This window comes from Temnothorax americanus, unplaced genomic scaffold, assembly GCF_048541705.1.
Source record: "Temnothorax americanus isolate GAGA-0224 unplaced genomic scaffold, ASM4854170v1 Scaffold19, whole genome shotgun sequence".
NCBI lineage: Eukaryota > Metazoa > Arthropoda > Insecta > Hymenoptera > Formicidae > Temnothorax > Temnothorax americanus.
In genome coordinates, this window is record NW_027509329.1 from 3235444 (window position 1) to 3251155 (window position 15712).

General features: G+C 44.2%; 1 protein-coding gene across 2 annotated transcripts in view; it reads left to right on the forward strand.

The window, feature by feature from the left end:
• LOC143896663 (discoidin domain-containing receptor 2) overlaps positions 1 to 15712 on the forward strand; it is a 103317-nt gene that overhangs the window by 74512 nt on the left and 13093 nt on the right. For both annotated transcript variants that reach the window (XM_077404630.1, XM_077404629.1), the window contains 2 exons: positions 5571 to 5676; positions 9122 to 9353. In XM_077404630.1, the coding sequence (XP_077260756.1) occupies positions 5571 to 5676; positions 9122 to 9353 (338 nt within the window). The remainder of the gene's footprint in view (positions 1 to 5570; positions 5677 to 9121; positions 9354 to 15712) is intronic.

A 15712-nucleotide genomic window follows, 5' to 3' on the forward strand; every position in this document is an offset into this window, starting at 1 on the left:
TATAACGACTCCGGATAAATCGCCTCGAGTGCAATCGACTTAACTCCCGCCGACTCTCGGCAAAGGCGCAGCCTTTGGGCACATATCCGGCGAACGAGGAGTGAATCGGGAGAATCAAGTGGGATTGACATGTTGAAGGGACATCAGCTTGAGAGACGCCCGAGAGAGATAATTCTCCGGCTTTCCGCGTTCCCTCGATCGCGGATCGCTATTTTTCGATCATCGGGGCGATATATCCTCCGGACTCTATCCGAGATCTCCGTCTCGAAATATACACGAGCGAGAGCGATCATCGTCGTTCCTCGCCGCGTCGCGATAAACCCTTTTCGTATCTCATCAGGATCGACCTGAGCGACGGCGCGGCGTCCCGGCACGGCGGCATCGCGGAATGTATCGAGCAACGAGGACGAATCCGGGGAGAGAATTCGAGGGATGTCTCGCGCTTGACGCGCTGAAAGGACGTCAACTAGTGACGTCAACTGTCAGACCGTCGACTAGTGACGTCGAGTGTAATAATCTCCGACTTTCGGGTTCGAAGGGCGTGCGTCAATCCGCCGTGCCGCGCGGATCTGTATTTTCATAAGGCCGACCCACGAAAGCAAACACCGCGTGCCCGACTGCACGAGTACGAAGGGTTCGTGCCCTAAAACGCTCTTCGCGCATTCTGACATCAGCTGGAACGAAAGAATTAGACGACGTTCGAGGAGGTCCTTTATTCGAGCAAGGATTTACACATTCTTACTGACACGCTTTCTTTCTATCTGCATAAAAGAGTATTAATAAAAATTCTCGAAAAAATTGCCCGAGGAGTATTTATATAATAGTATTATAATTATATATATACATTTTCTTTCTTTTTCATAAATTCATAAATTCAAAAGTAAAAAAATTAAATTACGTTATGAATAATGTCCGGATAAATTTTTCGCGATTTTATTTGTTTCTAAAGATAAATAGCTGTTAGAGTAGATGTTTTTTACGAAGCAATGTCAATATACAGTGTCTATACCTCTCTTTGTACTTATCTATTAACGTCAGACACATCAGAAAATAAAACTGCTTAGTTTTGATAAATCCAGGCCACGAAGGCACGAACCCCCGTACAAAGGGGTTGTATTTTCGACCCTCGAGGTCTAAGTAACGCACGCAACACGAGACGGTGATTTCCAGTCCACGCCTAGGGGGTTTCAAGGGTGGAACGGTCGCGGCGCGGTAGAGAAGGACGCGGACGCGGTGAACGGGATGAGAAAGAGCGAGAAAGAAGTAGGGACCTTGGAGAAGTAGGAGGGCCGGTGTAAAAGTAGTACTTCCGTTCTGCCAGCCGTCGCGGCGCCAGGAGGACGGGCATGCGCGTTTTCGTCGACGCCGAGTTACCTTCCACCTAGAACGAATGTTTGTTTTCTCTGAAAGAGGCGAAAATGGCTCCCCAAGTCTGACAATGCCCGAGGAAACCGCGCCTCATGGCTTTCACGGCCCTACGAAAGGGTGCAGCGCATTACTCGGGGGAAGGGGGGGAGCAAGCCCGAACTTTTTTCGGGGTCGACGCTCTTACAAACATTCATTCTAATTTCACCGATGCCCCGGAAAACGGGCGCGGCATTACAGTCGAAAGGGAGAAACCTTGCGGTGCAGGTGTCCACCTGCTAATTCCGTTGAGCAAACATAACGAACCGAGTCCCGAGTCTCGTCGTAGTTGAGCCGTGCGGGGAGAAGCTGATTATCATTAACACACAAATGACTAGACAGTACCTACCCAAGTTACATCTTGCGTAGAATTTAATCTGGATTAAATGTCGGTATTGCGGTATCGCGGTCACGTTATACCTGCCCTCGATATAACGATGTAACAAATGCATCTTAAGGGACTTGAAATAAAATTCGTATTTTTTTTTTCTTAACGATTTGCAATTTTACTATGGTGCTTCGCAAGATAGCTATTTAATGTTTTCATATTTGAAGAATATGCACGATATAATAAAAAATTTCTCTTTACAATGTTTAAAGATATGTATGATTGCAGGAGACAGCTCGTACGTTATAATTAGTCGAGACGTTTTGACGTAAAGAAAAAAACAAAGATTGAGTTAACCCGAGGATTAGGTGCGAGTCATGATTTATGCGCTAATATCGTGCTGCAATGAGATGGGGAAGTTTAATATGTTTTTCGTGAAAGTCCCGGTGCGTAATTAATTTACATTCGTGCCCGAGGAGAGAGAAGTGCGAGTAAGCGCACCGAAAGCCGACCGCGACTCTGGTGCGCCGTCATTAATAATAATCCTGGAATTAACAAAGGAAGGGTGATGCGAATTATTAAATTCACCGAGATAGAAAAGCTCGTTGTTGGTGTCTACCCTCACCGCACTTCCTCTATTTTTCTTCCCTAATTTGCCGAGAGATTCGTTAGTCTTCTGTGCAATTTGCTTTGCCATTATTATAAAAGCCGCGCTAATTACTTGCCGTATTCGTCTACCAAAGACGATCTTTGACTTCGTCCGGGATGAAGGGAACAAAATTATGTATATGAGACGTGTGATGTGTGTAAATCCATAACGAGCATCCGCTTGTGTATCGCAGAAAATTACATGCATTTTTTTGAAAAATTACAGAGAAAAACATAGCCGTTTCCATAGTCAAACGACTACATCGAGTATATATTAAATTATTGAAGTCAGCCTCACCTAGAGGATAAAGACGTGACTTACCACTGTGTTAAAGGTTAATTCAGAACCATTCTCAGTTGCCTGAAGAAGGAGGAGTGGTTCGCTCCTCGAGTGCGACGTGAATGCTTCGCGGGAGAGGACAAACGACGGTGGATAAGGAGATCCGTTCTTGTAAAGGAGGAGATTTACGATATTGCGCAATTCGTAGATCTCTAACAAATCGCGCAGCCTTCATCGCCGCCTCAACTTGTAACTTAACCGTTGGAAGTCTGATTCAACGCCAAGACGTTTCAATTACCATTTCGGTATTTCGAGATTCGCGGCGGAGAAAATCGTTTATCAACTCGACGTGCACGCAGATATATATATATATATTGCATATAGAACATACGAAATGTGGAGGCGGAGAAAAAACTGTACTTCCGCGGTACTCTCAGACTATCAAGTAACAACAGATACAAAAGCAACGCTGGGTGCTGGGATACGCGCCGGAAGAATTTCTCTGAGAATTTATTACGATTTTTCTATTACAATCTCTCTTACGTCGCCTCGAACGTATTGCGTTCTCCTCCAGGCGGCGGCTTGTTCGCCGACCGTTTCGTGGTTGTCTCGGGTTTCGCGGAGGAGAGCCGTCTCTCTGGAAAGAAGCGGTTATCAGTTTGACAGTGACGCGGTTAAAGAAGGAGAGCGAGAACGAGAGCGAGCGGGCGAAGACGAGAGACCGACGTTGAGATGGTGAGGAGGGGTTGCGAAGGCATTCAATTTCCCTCTTCTCGCGGATGGAGGGCGGCACACACCCTTCCGTTCGGAGCTGTCACTCCCTGAGAATTATGGTCGCCGAATGAGTGGCTGGGGCGGGCCAAACGTCGCATAACTTACTTCTTCTTCTTCTTCTGCCCGTTCCCCTGCACTCTTTTCCAGGATGTCTATAAATACAAGAATCGAACTCGGCCTGCCTACTCGGAGCCTAACTACTCGAAGACGATCTCGGAGCGTAAGCCTTCTCGTTGCTGGATGTTGCTCACCGCGCGTCACCGTCGCATCGGGCGCGTACCGGAAGGAGCGCGACGGGAAGACGATCGATCTCCGAGAGTCGTGTGTCGCGCACCCCGGATAGCAATGATTACGAAACTTATTTGTCTGAATGCGTTTTTTGTCGCTTCAATGAAACTCGAGACAGTCCCCGAGTATTTTTAGCTTGATATAGGTCTGGCGATGATTGCTAGAAATTCTTCTGTATAATTGTTTCCTCGTCTCCCGGAGCGGTGAAAGTGAAGAGAACGAATGATGAAAAATAGGGATATTATTCTCTGTAAACTTTTATATCTTGAATTTTTGTTGCATATCTATACGAAAGATACGTAATGCGATTTTTGATTTACAACTCAAGAGAATATTAACAAGCGAGATATATATGTAAACAAATAAATTAAAATTTTTACCTAAAATTTCACTAACTAATACATTCAGCAATCTTAAGAAACATGGTTTTATAACTCGTGCTTTTTTTTTTTATTTTTTAAAATGTATTGAAATTAAAAAATATCGTGTTGCAAAACTTATAGATTCGCTGGAAGTCAAATACGCAAATCGTTTATAAATTAAACTTGCATGTATGCTGTTCTATCGTTTTGCGTTAATCGGATAATTAAGGACTGCTATTTAGTCAAAGTGTGAATGAATGTTTTTACCTTTTTTTTTTTAATCTCATTCAAACCCGAAATCTTCGGCGCCGTTTGGACGAAGTAGATGTTTACAACCCTCTTATTTACGCCAGACATCTTTTCGATGCCAGACAGACATTCGCGACGATGAAGGAAGCGGTCGGAAGAAAAGTTTGTGGATTTAAGATCGTTGGACGAATAAACGAGCTCGATAATCGTTGACGGTTCCGACGATGGCTCAGGAAACAGCTGTCGTTAGGGTCATTCGGAGTTGAATTTTCTCCACGGATTTATCGAGTTTACCGAAGCGCCGCTCAAGTCTCGCCACGATTTCTCGCTAAGGAGCTGTATATCATTCGCTCGTTTCCCGAGAACCTGGCGCGATCTCTCTGCTACGCCAACAGATCTGCTTTGACCTCTTCTCGCAAGGTACAACGGCTCCGTTCTCGTTCGCGAGTGCTGCTTTGATTATCGGCAGGCCTGCGCGGATATATAATTTCAAGTCATCCCCGGCACTTATCTTTCTTCGATTTCAAATGGAAATCCGTTCTCGGTATCGTGTTAAGCGCCGTAATTATCGCGGAACGCGCGATCCGACCGAGCGATAAATACGGCGCTCCGGAGCGGCGGCGTCCGCGATGCCTTTTTCATCGTTTTCGCGACCGGCGCGGGTTTACACGGGTTGACCTCGAAAAAAGCAGTGCCGCGCGATGTTCAAGCGCATAATGAAACCTGATAAACTTTAGTTCTCGCCGAAAATAACGGCGCAACACGACTCTCTCGAGAAAATAAGGGCATGTTTAAAACAGGCTTGTTTAAAACAACTTTTAATGACGACGGAAAGTTTAAGTTTTAAAGAGCACATCATTGATGCGAGACAAACGATATATCAATTACATTATGTGACCTTTGATGGTTATGAAAAATGAGATTTTATTCTGTTTTAAATGTCGAATAAATTTTTTTATTATAACAGCGTTTTAACTTGGGTATTTAATATTATATTATATATTTAATATTAAAAAACTAAAAATTGATAAAGAAATTAACGCGTCCATTCAGATTATCATTCAAGAGAAACTAAATTCAACCGAGAAAATATCGTGTTATTATAGGTTATTGAAGCTCTTCGAGGCAATTCGTACTGCACGCGTGTCTAAAATGGACTTTACATCCGAAGTTTATATCGTTCATTTATTCTCGCCCGAGACAAACATATAATTGAAGCAATTTCCTTTATTTGCAGCACAATGCATCGCACCCCTGGGGATGGAGTCGGGCGCGATTCCCGACGCGGACATCACTGCGAGCTCCAGCTTCGATAGCGGAAACGTCGGGCCGCATCGCGCACGGTGAGTGAATTACTGATTCGTTTACGCAGCGCGCATCACACACAAATCCGACGCAATACAAATCCGGAAATTTCATCATATTAGCTCGGCTTACGGACCGTGAAAAACGCGCAACGCAACGGCGCGGCGCGACGTGCCGCGGAACGCGTTGCGAGATCGACGGCATAATGCGGCGATATTCGAATCAGTTTGAGCATTCACCAGTTTCATATCTCGTCGAGAGCGCGGTGTCCCCGCGCGTTAACTAAAAGCCTACTCGGGAAGTTCTCGATCTGTCCGCTCGTGACTCGTAACTGGCTCTCGATTATAGGCTATTTAAGAATGCCCGGCGCGCGGAACGACACGGCGGAAACGACGAGAGGCCGAAGAAGCGGAGAGTCATCATTCTCGTGAAAGATCTCGCGATAGATCATCTATATAAGTTGAGCAATTCGACGGGCTGCTGCGCGGGCGACACGTCCGTCATTCTGTCTGTCCTCGAGATAGTTGACGATCGACCAGTCGACCGGTCGCACCGTATATTAATCACACCCTACTAAACCGCACGTCTAATTCGGCCCTCAGTCCCGCAATGAGGATTAATGACGCGCGGCGTCCCGCATGCAGAGCCATTTGTATCGGCCGTTCCGAAGCTCTTAGACGTCGTTAACGTGCCCCGTAGCATACTCCTTTGATTATGCGTGTCAGCTAATTACCATTCCGGCGGGACAAACGCGCGACGACGAGGTGGACGGACGGGAGTACAACGTGCAGGCGGGGGACGAATGTCCAAACGCAAGGGAGAATCATCGGGACCACCTAGCGCGCTAATAAACTCGCGCACTCGCAAGACATTAGTCGCTCCACCACGCGCCCTTTCGCCCGTAATTGAAATTCTGCTGTATTAACCGAGTCATGCGTGAATTTTCAATATTCCGCGGGATGTAATCAACTCTCGTCACTATTATTAATCAATCGTCGATGCGTGAACATAAAACAGATTAATGCATGAAATTAATTGCGGCGTGTATCGAGGCATAGGTAATCAGTCAGTAGATGAAACGGAGATACGTGCGCAAGTCAATTTCGCAATCGATAACGTCACGCGAGAGCCCCTTCGGTGCAACAACCGCCAGTGTCGTTTCAGACCGCATTGTCGACTAGGAACTTCTTTGACGGCATTTTTGGGGCTTCGCGGTATTACGGGCTTCGCGCGGCGAATACCCTATACTTACCTATCCGCTTACCATAAAATACTTCTATCTAGTATCTAGTAGTCGGAACAGCAGTTTACTTTGTAAGGCTTAAATTTAAAAAAAATTAAATCACGAAATCCTACAATTCGCCAATTTGCAGATACAATACCTTCCAAAAAATATCCTTTACAGTACATTACTCATATTTACACGTTAATCGTTTTACAATTATTTGATATATTGTAATAAAATGTATTACGCGCGCGTGTATCGATGATGTACTCGCATAAATGGAAAAATATTATCCTCGCGAAGAAATCCTCTCGATCGTTCAACAACAACCCCGACGACGTCGCTCGAGAGGATCTTATTCACCTTAGCAACGGATCATTTCCCTCCATGTTCCTAAATCCCGACCTCGGTGAGAGCGACGCGCATCTCTCCAGTTCGACAAACCATTCCTCCTCGATAATCGGTTCCTCCGTCTAAGGACCCCGCTCCGATTCCGCCGACGTGGCAGCCTCGCTGTTCAAGTCGGCGTAATCGTCCGTTCTGAGATTTATCGCGGACCAGGAGTGCGCCGTGCGCGTGGAATGTCTTTGATGCCCCCGGACTGTATCAAAGTGGCAGCTGGGCAGTTCGAGGTCTCTTAATGGGCTATGAGTTATGATCTTTGGCGGTATGGCGGATATTACTCCTTTCTCTTTCTCGTTCTTCTTCTTCCCGCCCGCGTCCACGCGCCGTTTCTACATCCGTGCATCTCCGGGTTCTTTTTGCTCGTTCTCTATATGCGTTCCGCCTCTTCCTCGCTCCTCTTCTCTCTTCCTGTCCTGTCCTCTCGCGCTGTTCCACTCCGTATTCTCCTTGCCAAACCACGCCGGGAAGCGCCCTTAGACAGACACACGGCAAATCCTAGTCGGCCGGCTTTTACTGTCTTTCACGTCAAAGCAACACTTAAAGTTCTGACACTTCAGAGAGGACGGTATAGCTCACCTCTTTATTGCGCGAGAACATTTTTGCTCGTCGCGCGTGCACGAGTTTCGCCGGCGAATTCATTTGGCACCCGCCACCCGCTTCTCTCTTCGGGGGTCTCTCTCATCTCTCTTTTTCTTTCCTTCCTTAAATTTTTCCTTCGCCCGTACACTCGTCCCCGTCGTGTTTCGTACACGGCGGCACCCTCGCGTCGTCGTAAGCGAGGGATCCTGCCGGGGAATTCCCGAAGAAATGCTTTCATAAACTTTTCATAGTTAATAAATGCGCCCACGACAAAATTCACGTCACGATGCGGCGTGCCATGCTCCTCGGTAAATATATGCTTTATTAATAAATGCCTATAAAGTAATACCGCTTCGTGGATTATCACGTCCACGGGATAGCAGTAATTTACGACGACAGAAAGAATTCGAAACAGATTCGCTCTCGTCGGCTTAGTTTACGAGCCGTGGAATCGTATCCACAAGCGTATCACGGCCGTGCGTATTTCATGGCCATATCGCGGACGACACAGGGAAGCATTTTAATGCCATAGACAAGCCCGCGAAAGGTATATGCGAATACAATTATTAGCCAGCTCTCGAAGTGGCTTCGCCGCCGTTTCCCCGCGACGGTGTCAGCTCATCTTTAATTCATGTCATCCGGGACTTCGGTTCGATCGATAAATTATAATTTCATCCCGTATCGCGTTGGCGAGAGCTGACGGTTATCCGTCAGACACGCGGCCGATCACGTATTTATACGATTTCCTCTGTGCGCGACCGATGCCGGTGCTTCCGTTCTCGGCTCTCGGTATTCATCCACCGCGATAACGGCGTTTTCTTATCAACTAAAATGTGGGCGCGAATTCTCCGCACGCCGCAAATCCCGAACGAACATTCAAAGAGAGATTTCAATATATTACGAGGCCGCGCGCTACATTCTTCGTATTCCGCATTCCGCATTCAGGAAGGTTTACCTAATTCTGAAGTGTCGTTTCTTTAGAACGTTCTTATATGAAGCTAAAAATGGGAAATACTGCGAATCGTAATATAATAAACCTAAACCTCTCTGAATTTACATATGGAGATAAGAATGTATGAATCCGTATAAAAGCGTCACGCGAGACGGGAAAGTTCGGATGGGACGCGCGCGCGTTGGCGACTCTTTTTCTTTCCTCACGATGGGATTCCCCCGGAGAAGCTCTCCCTTTTTCCCTCGGCGATCGTAGCGCGATAAGAAAGCGGGAAAGGGAAAATAAAGGTCCGTAATCCCAGAACAAATATTTATTCTTCCAGGCTGAAGCAGGAGAGCCACGGAGGTGCCTGGTGTCCGAAGCAGCAGATCACGGCGGAGCCGCGCGAGTGGCTGGAAATCGATCTTCACACGGTGCACACGATCACGGCGACCGGCACTCAGGGCCGCTTCGGTAACGGCCAGGGTGTCGAGTATTCGGAGGCGTACATGCTGGAGTACTGGAGGCCGAAACTGGGAAAGTGGGTTCGCTATAGGAACTTGCATGGCGAAGAGGTGAATCTTACTATACTCCGTTATTCCGATCCATATCTTTTATGTGAATAATGATTAACATACGTACAGCACGTTATATTGATGATATACCTTTTGTCGAGAACGAATAGAAGTTCAGAATAATCGAGGTCAGGGATGTGCCTCGAAATTAGTGCGATACAGAACGGGCGTATAGTCGGCGTATTTATAGATTGCGAAGCAGCGGGTCAAAACGTACAAGATTCCCATACTGACAAGACCGCGGAATTTATTATATATAATCCGCTATCTATAAGGCCCAGTTTCACAAGTGTCGGTTAACTTTTAATCTTAGATTAACTCACTCTTCGTCTCTTTCTATAAGGGGGACGTTAGAAGGAAACGAAGAGTAAGTTAATCTAAGATTAAAAGTTAACCGACACTTGTGAAACTGGACCTAAAGCGACCGATTTAATCGTGCGAATCGGCAGCGCGCTGTAGAAAGACATTTCGCTGGGCGATTTGACTCGACACAGCGATTGCGGCGATCCAATCCGCTAGTAGGGTTACGTATACGGACGTAGTCACGCGGTTAAATTTAGTCGCGGGCAATACGCATAAAGCGCCGAGCGCGCGCACGCACGATTATTGAGAATGATTTGTAGTTGTGTCCGCGGGTATCCGCGGCGCGGCTACGGGTAGTAACTAAAGCGTGACGTTAACAAGACGTAAATCTCCGATGTAATATGCCGCGTTGGAGAGCGTACGGGGCGCGCGGTACGTGATGTAATTTACACAGATATACTGGTAACCGTGAACCTAAGTCTTTAATTAGCGCCGTCCGCAATAATCACATCGCTACCGGCGATCTACCCCGTCCGGCAGCGAGAATAAATTTCGCGCTCGGCAGTCGCGACCGGCGAATTTCGGCGATTCGCGAAAGTGGTAATAAGATGACTCCTGGCGCGGCGTATACGCTCGAATAATCCATAAATCCTCCGTCGTAATTTACCCGGACTGGCTGGCGTACCCCAGCGTCGAAATCAAGGAAACGTCCACCTCGCGCGCCTCGTAAAATCAGTCAGTGTCTCCGCGCGGCACGTGCCTATTTAACGCGTGCCTGACTCGCGTTTCGGCTCGCGGAAATCTATCTCGAGCGCGGACTCGACGACTCACGAGCCGGAGAATGTCATCGATTTCCGAAAACTGACGAAAGGAAAGAGAGGCCGAGCGCGTCCGGTCGCGTTCGGGGAGCAGCTTTCCTTGGGAGTTGGCAGGCGCGAGCTTATTTGTATATAGAAGGGTGGATCAATAAAATGAGGAAAGAGAGAAAGTCGTAGCGTGCAGACGGGTCAGACGATTCCGGCTCACCTACATAGGCGTACCTGTCTGGATATATGCGAATCCTTTTGGTAGCGCGTGTATCCGACGAAGGTCGAATCCGTAGGAACGCGGACCGAGCCACATTTGCATGCAGCCGCGCGAAGCGACTTGCTTTTCCTATATACGTATTACGTGCAGTTCCCTTAATACGGACGCTACGTACACTTCTAACATTTCCATCTGTGTATTATAAGATATCATCTGGTACCAAGCACCAAGGCTGATTGTATACGCATGATAAATTATTTAAAATGATAAATTATTTAATTCAACCGATGAAGCACTATTATTAACATCTATATATATATAATATACATTGATATTAATACTGTAAAATTCATATCATAACAAAGTTGAAAATAAATGCATTCATTTGCCTCTTATTGTCGCAGTTACGAATTATGAGTCATAAGATGAAAGAATGTTTCTCATTTTAACAAACGTAAAAAAAAATTTATGGAGAGAAGTACTTAATGTAAAGATTCAGCTAATTTGTTGTACATTCCATTTCTTGTATAAAAAGAAAGGCCATAAAAATTTTATGAAGTCTCGGAATTATATGAAAAATACTTCTATTGATTTATGCGTATAGCCATTATTTCACAGCAACTCTCAATACGATTCTTTTGATAGAAAGAAAATAAATGAAATATCCGAGAAATATCTTTCATCTTGTAATCATTTGCATATCCCATATAATTCGCTTGTGGCGCGATGTAAGGTACCTGTTGGAATGGAAGGGCCCACCCAGAAAACATCAGCAGTAGGGATAAACCTGCAGAAATTTGTGTCTCTTCCTCCCGCTGTGCGCGCTCCGCGTTATCCCTCGCTTAATTACACCACGGGACTCGGTTTATCCGAGGCATAATCTTTCTTAATAACCCCGGTCCGATGTGGACGACATCACCGATAGAAACAACGCAGCTGTCATCGCCTATATTTTACATTCAATGATCTTGAACGCGACGACTATTAAAAATAGTGTCCTAAGAAAAGATAATTCATTTTAATATCCAATAATAGCATATAGAATAGATAATATGCGTTATTGCCTTGTTATCGGGTCCTCTGATGTCCAATTAATGTCTGATTGTGAGCATATACATTACCGTTCAAAAGTATTTGCCACCCTAGAAGAAATGTAAAAAAATCTAGTTTTTTGCAGTAAACTCAATTTAAAGTAGAAATTATTGCATGGCACGTACTCATTGTTCACAAAACTAATGTTATATTGGTTTCCCTTACTTCTTAATTTCATGTAATTATTTTGCGTGCGGAAAATCTCAAATAATGAATATATTTTCCGAGATCATCACGTTGGTTTTGTAGAAGCCAAAAATCAATTACAAAATTAATCAACAAAATGGTGTGTAAAGCTGCGATAACAAAACGTGACGGATACATTAAAGAGGCAAAAATTGAAAATAATGTTACTTTCTTGTCAAATCATTTAACATTGTTTAAATAACATGTAACCATCTATCTATGCAATAAAGACATGTAGCAAATTATTAATTTTTATTAAAATTTTATTAATAAACTAATAAAATTTATCTCGAAATTTCTTTAAGGTGGCAAATACTTTTGTGAACGGTAGTGTATATATGCATATTAATAGATATTTAGTATTGACAGTAATGCTATCACAAAAATCTACTAATGTATATCATAAATCCGCATCATGTGTCACCGAAAGTTTTCATTTAAATAAAGCCGTGAGATGTCTTATCCCTCATAATCTTCCACGACGACGCGTGGCCATCAACACCGCCTCTATGACGTTCAGCTACCAACGCTGCAACGGTAGCAGAGCCTACCGCGACCGAACAACACACAAAAAGCAACACGCACAAAACATTAACATAAAATGGGTGTTGCTATCCGCCACGCCTTCGCACCACTTCGTGACTTCGAGTCGCTCGTTGGAATTCGCCTACCACGAAAAGTGACGAGAAATTGCAGCGACACGGTCGAGGAATAATTTGAGAGACGATCGTTCACCTCGGCGTCGCGGCGTGTTAGAGAAAAGTCTTTCGCGACAAAGCAGACCGACGTTGCTCGGACCCCGGCCGGTCTGCGACGCGCGCGTGGGCGCGGAAGATAAATATCAAGATTACTTATTTTTCTCGGCGCTCGTCTCAACGGCTCGTAAATGCCGTCGTAATTTGGCCTCGTCGCTCAGTGCCGTTTGCTCGGGGTCTTTCGGGAATTAAGATTCGCCGCCGCATCGGGGACCGACCGCGCACGCGAAACTGGCCGCCGAATTGTGAGTCATCTTCGTAAAAAAAATTCGATAGTGCGGCTGGTCGCGTCGCATCGTGCCGGCGAGTGTAACGAAATCTGGGTTATAAAGTAAGAACGCGCGATATAAATGACGGTACTAAATATCCAATGTACTTTTCAACAGCCAAGTCGAGACACCTCGATGGGGATTCTTCGCAACAAAAATTACAAAACTACACACATTGTAGTACCTATATGAATATTTAAAGGAAGGGAGATATCCCACGTATATCCATGTATTCTAAAACCTTATCATTTTCCTGCATGGATTTTTTAAGTATCCAACATTCCACGCGCGCGCGCGCGCGCGCAAATATTCCATAGTAAATACTTCGCGGTGTATTAACCCTATTCGCTTTAACCATGCCTTTCGTGTCCCACGAATTTCTAATAGTCGTTTGTTCCGAAAAACAAATGATCGTGGGAGAATCCCTTCCACGCCGGAAAAAAGTTATTGTGGCAGGGAACCTCAGGTAAAAATTTCAAAGTCCTAGCTCGTTTACTCTCGAAACGGCGAACAATCAAAATCGCGGTGGGACACGAAAGTGCATGGTTAGAGGATTACGTCAGTGTTGTGTGAAAGGTAAATGAGCATTTTTTTTTATAAGAATGTATTTTTGTGTATAATTTAAGCGTATTTAAAATATTTTTGTCGTTAAAAAAAAATTTAACATTTCACAGAGGTCTATTATGGTTCAGAGGCAGGTGGAAGAGGTAAAGAGGAGCTACGATTATAAAAAAAAATTAATTTTTTTACATAAAAAATATCTGTCATTTCAAATTCGCCTTTTTTTATTCAGAAATTCTTTAGCATTCTTTAAGTCCTTAAAGTCCTTCTGTACCATTTAAAAATTACCAAATTTGCGGCGACAAAATTAAGTATTCTTATTTAATTAATAATTATCTCATATTTTTTTTCTTATTTGCACTACTTTTAGCTTTAATTTGCGTTTTGGTTCATTAAGCTTCGCCAATTTGTTCGTGAGTTATGATTTTTTAAGTAAAAACGAGTCGTAACGTGTGTTTGTCAACATATAATTGTAAAAAAATATTTAAATAAATGATTTCCATATTTTCTTTACATTGATTTTTAGTCGAAGGTACAAACATATTATAATAATTTTTGGAGAATTTTTCAAAGCTATTAACATTTTGAAAAACACGTGGGACTCGAAAGTGCATGGTTGGAGGAATAAAAGGGCGGAAAAAACGTTGGAGCGAATAAGGTTAATACAAAGCTTTAACCCTTTCTCGCTTTCCGACGTGCGAAAATAACTCCAGATACAATCATCGGAGGAGAGAAACAGGATGGCTATTACGTACATATACACTCGGCAAAGCTACACACGTAACTGTCAACCTCCGGAAACGCCCACTATGCGATTCCGTCGCCTAGCAGAAAATTTCTCACGTGTCGGTTCATTGTATTTGCCCATCCGACGCCTTGGTACTGTCCGTTTCAATGTGCTAAACATCAGGTACCGCCGCGTCGCGGCGCAAATAAAACGGTGTCAGCTACCGGTCCCAATTACCGCGCCACCCAGCGCGGAACGTGCCGGTTCGCGCGGTCACGAGAATCATCTTTAAACGCGTTTCCCATCGTGCGATCGTGAGCTCATTTTTCTATAGTGAATAGAAAAATCAAAAGGATACAAAATAGAAATAGATCCGCAAAAAGACGAGTGTATGGCTAACTGAATAATTCATTGTTTCACCCTTTCCGGCAGTTCAGCTGGATCTCTCCAGATTCGCGAATAAATCATAAAAGAATATCAAGTTTATTTTAAAAATACATTTACATAGTTATACAACGCGCGGAAAAATATGTACGAATTTGTAGAAATTATTAATAATCGGCTTAATAATCGCGTTTATTTTTAGAAGCACATAATTGAAATACAAAACTTTGTATATGTATTAATTCATTTTCTACCATAAAATATGATAGCTTCATAAAGGCGAGTAAAACCTATAATGTCCGATTCTTGATAACTTTTTTGTTTTTTTTTTAAGCGAGTCATAAAATTAGGTAGTTTAAAGTTAAGCTATTATCAAGCGCGTATTGTGCATTCAAAAATCGTTTTATTAAACAAATCCTTTGTAATACTTGATACCTTCTTATTATCTGTCCTGATGTATTACAAATGAATATTTGTAATTAAATTTAATCATAATTAAGCATATTAAATTCATTAAAATATATAATAGAACCGTAATCTAATGAACACTATTTAACGCCCGACGAGCATAAGCATAACAGATAACAGAGAAGAAGGAACAAACGTGGCAAGGGTAAAAATAGAAGATAAAGAAGTGTTTGCACCTGTCGGGATCGCGATGGTGATGGTTACACGGTCACGTAACCGACCATACGTGAGAATTCCGTGCGAGCGAGTCGAGAGGCGCTGGCGAGCTCATAAGTGGAAAATAAGAGGTCCTTTGTTCCAAAGGGCCTCTTTCCTCGACGACGACGCCGTCCGAGAAATTCTCGATCCTCCCCGGCGATATACGTTTCGACGGTCGACCGATCGAATAGAACGAGCCTTGTTCTATGCGAGAGAGAGAGAAAGAGCGCGCGCGCCAAGCGCCAAGCGCCAAGCCTGAAATCACGCAGCGCAGAAATACTACGGTGTAGCGTGGCGCAATTTATATTGCGCACTGGCGAAAAATTTCGCTATCTCCGCCGCCTGAGAATGTCCGTAAATGAGGCAAGGGTCAAGATTTTACACGGACGC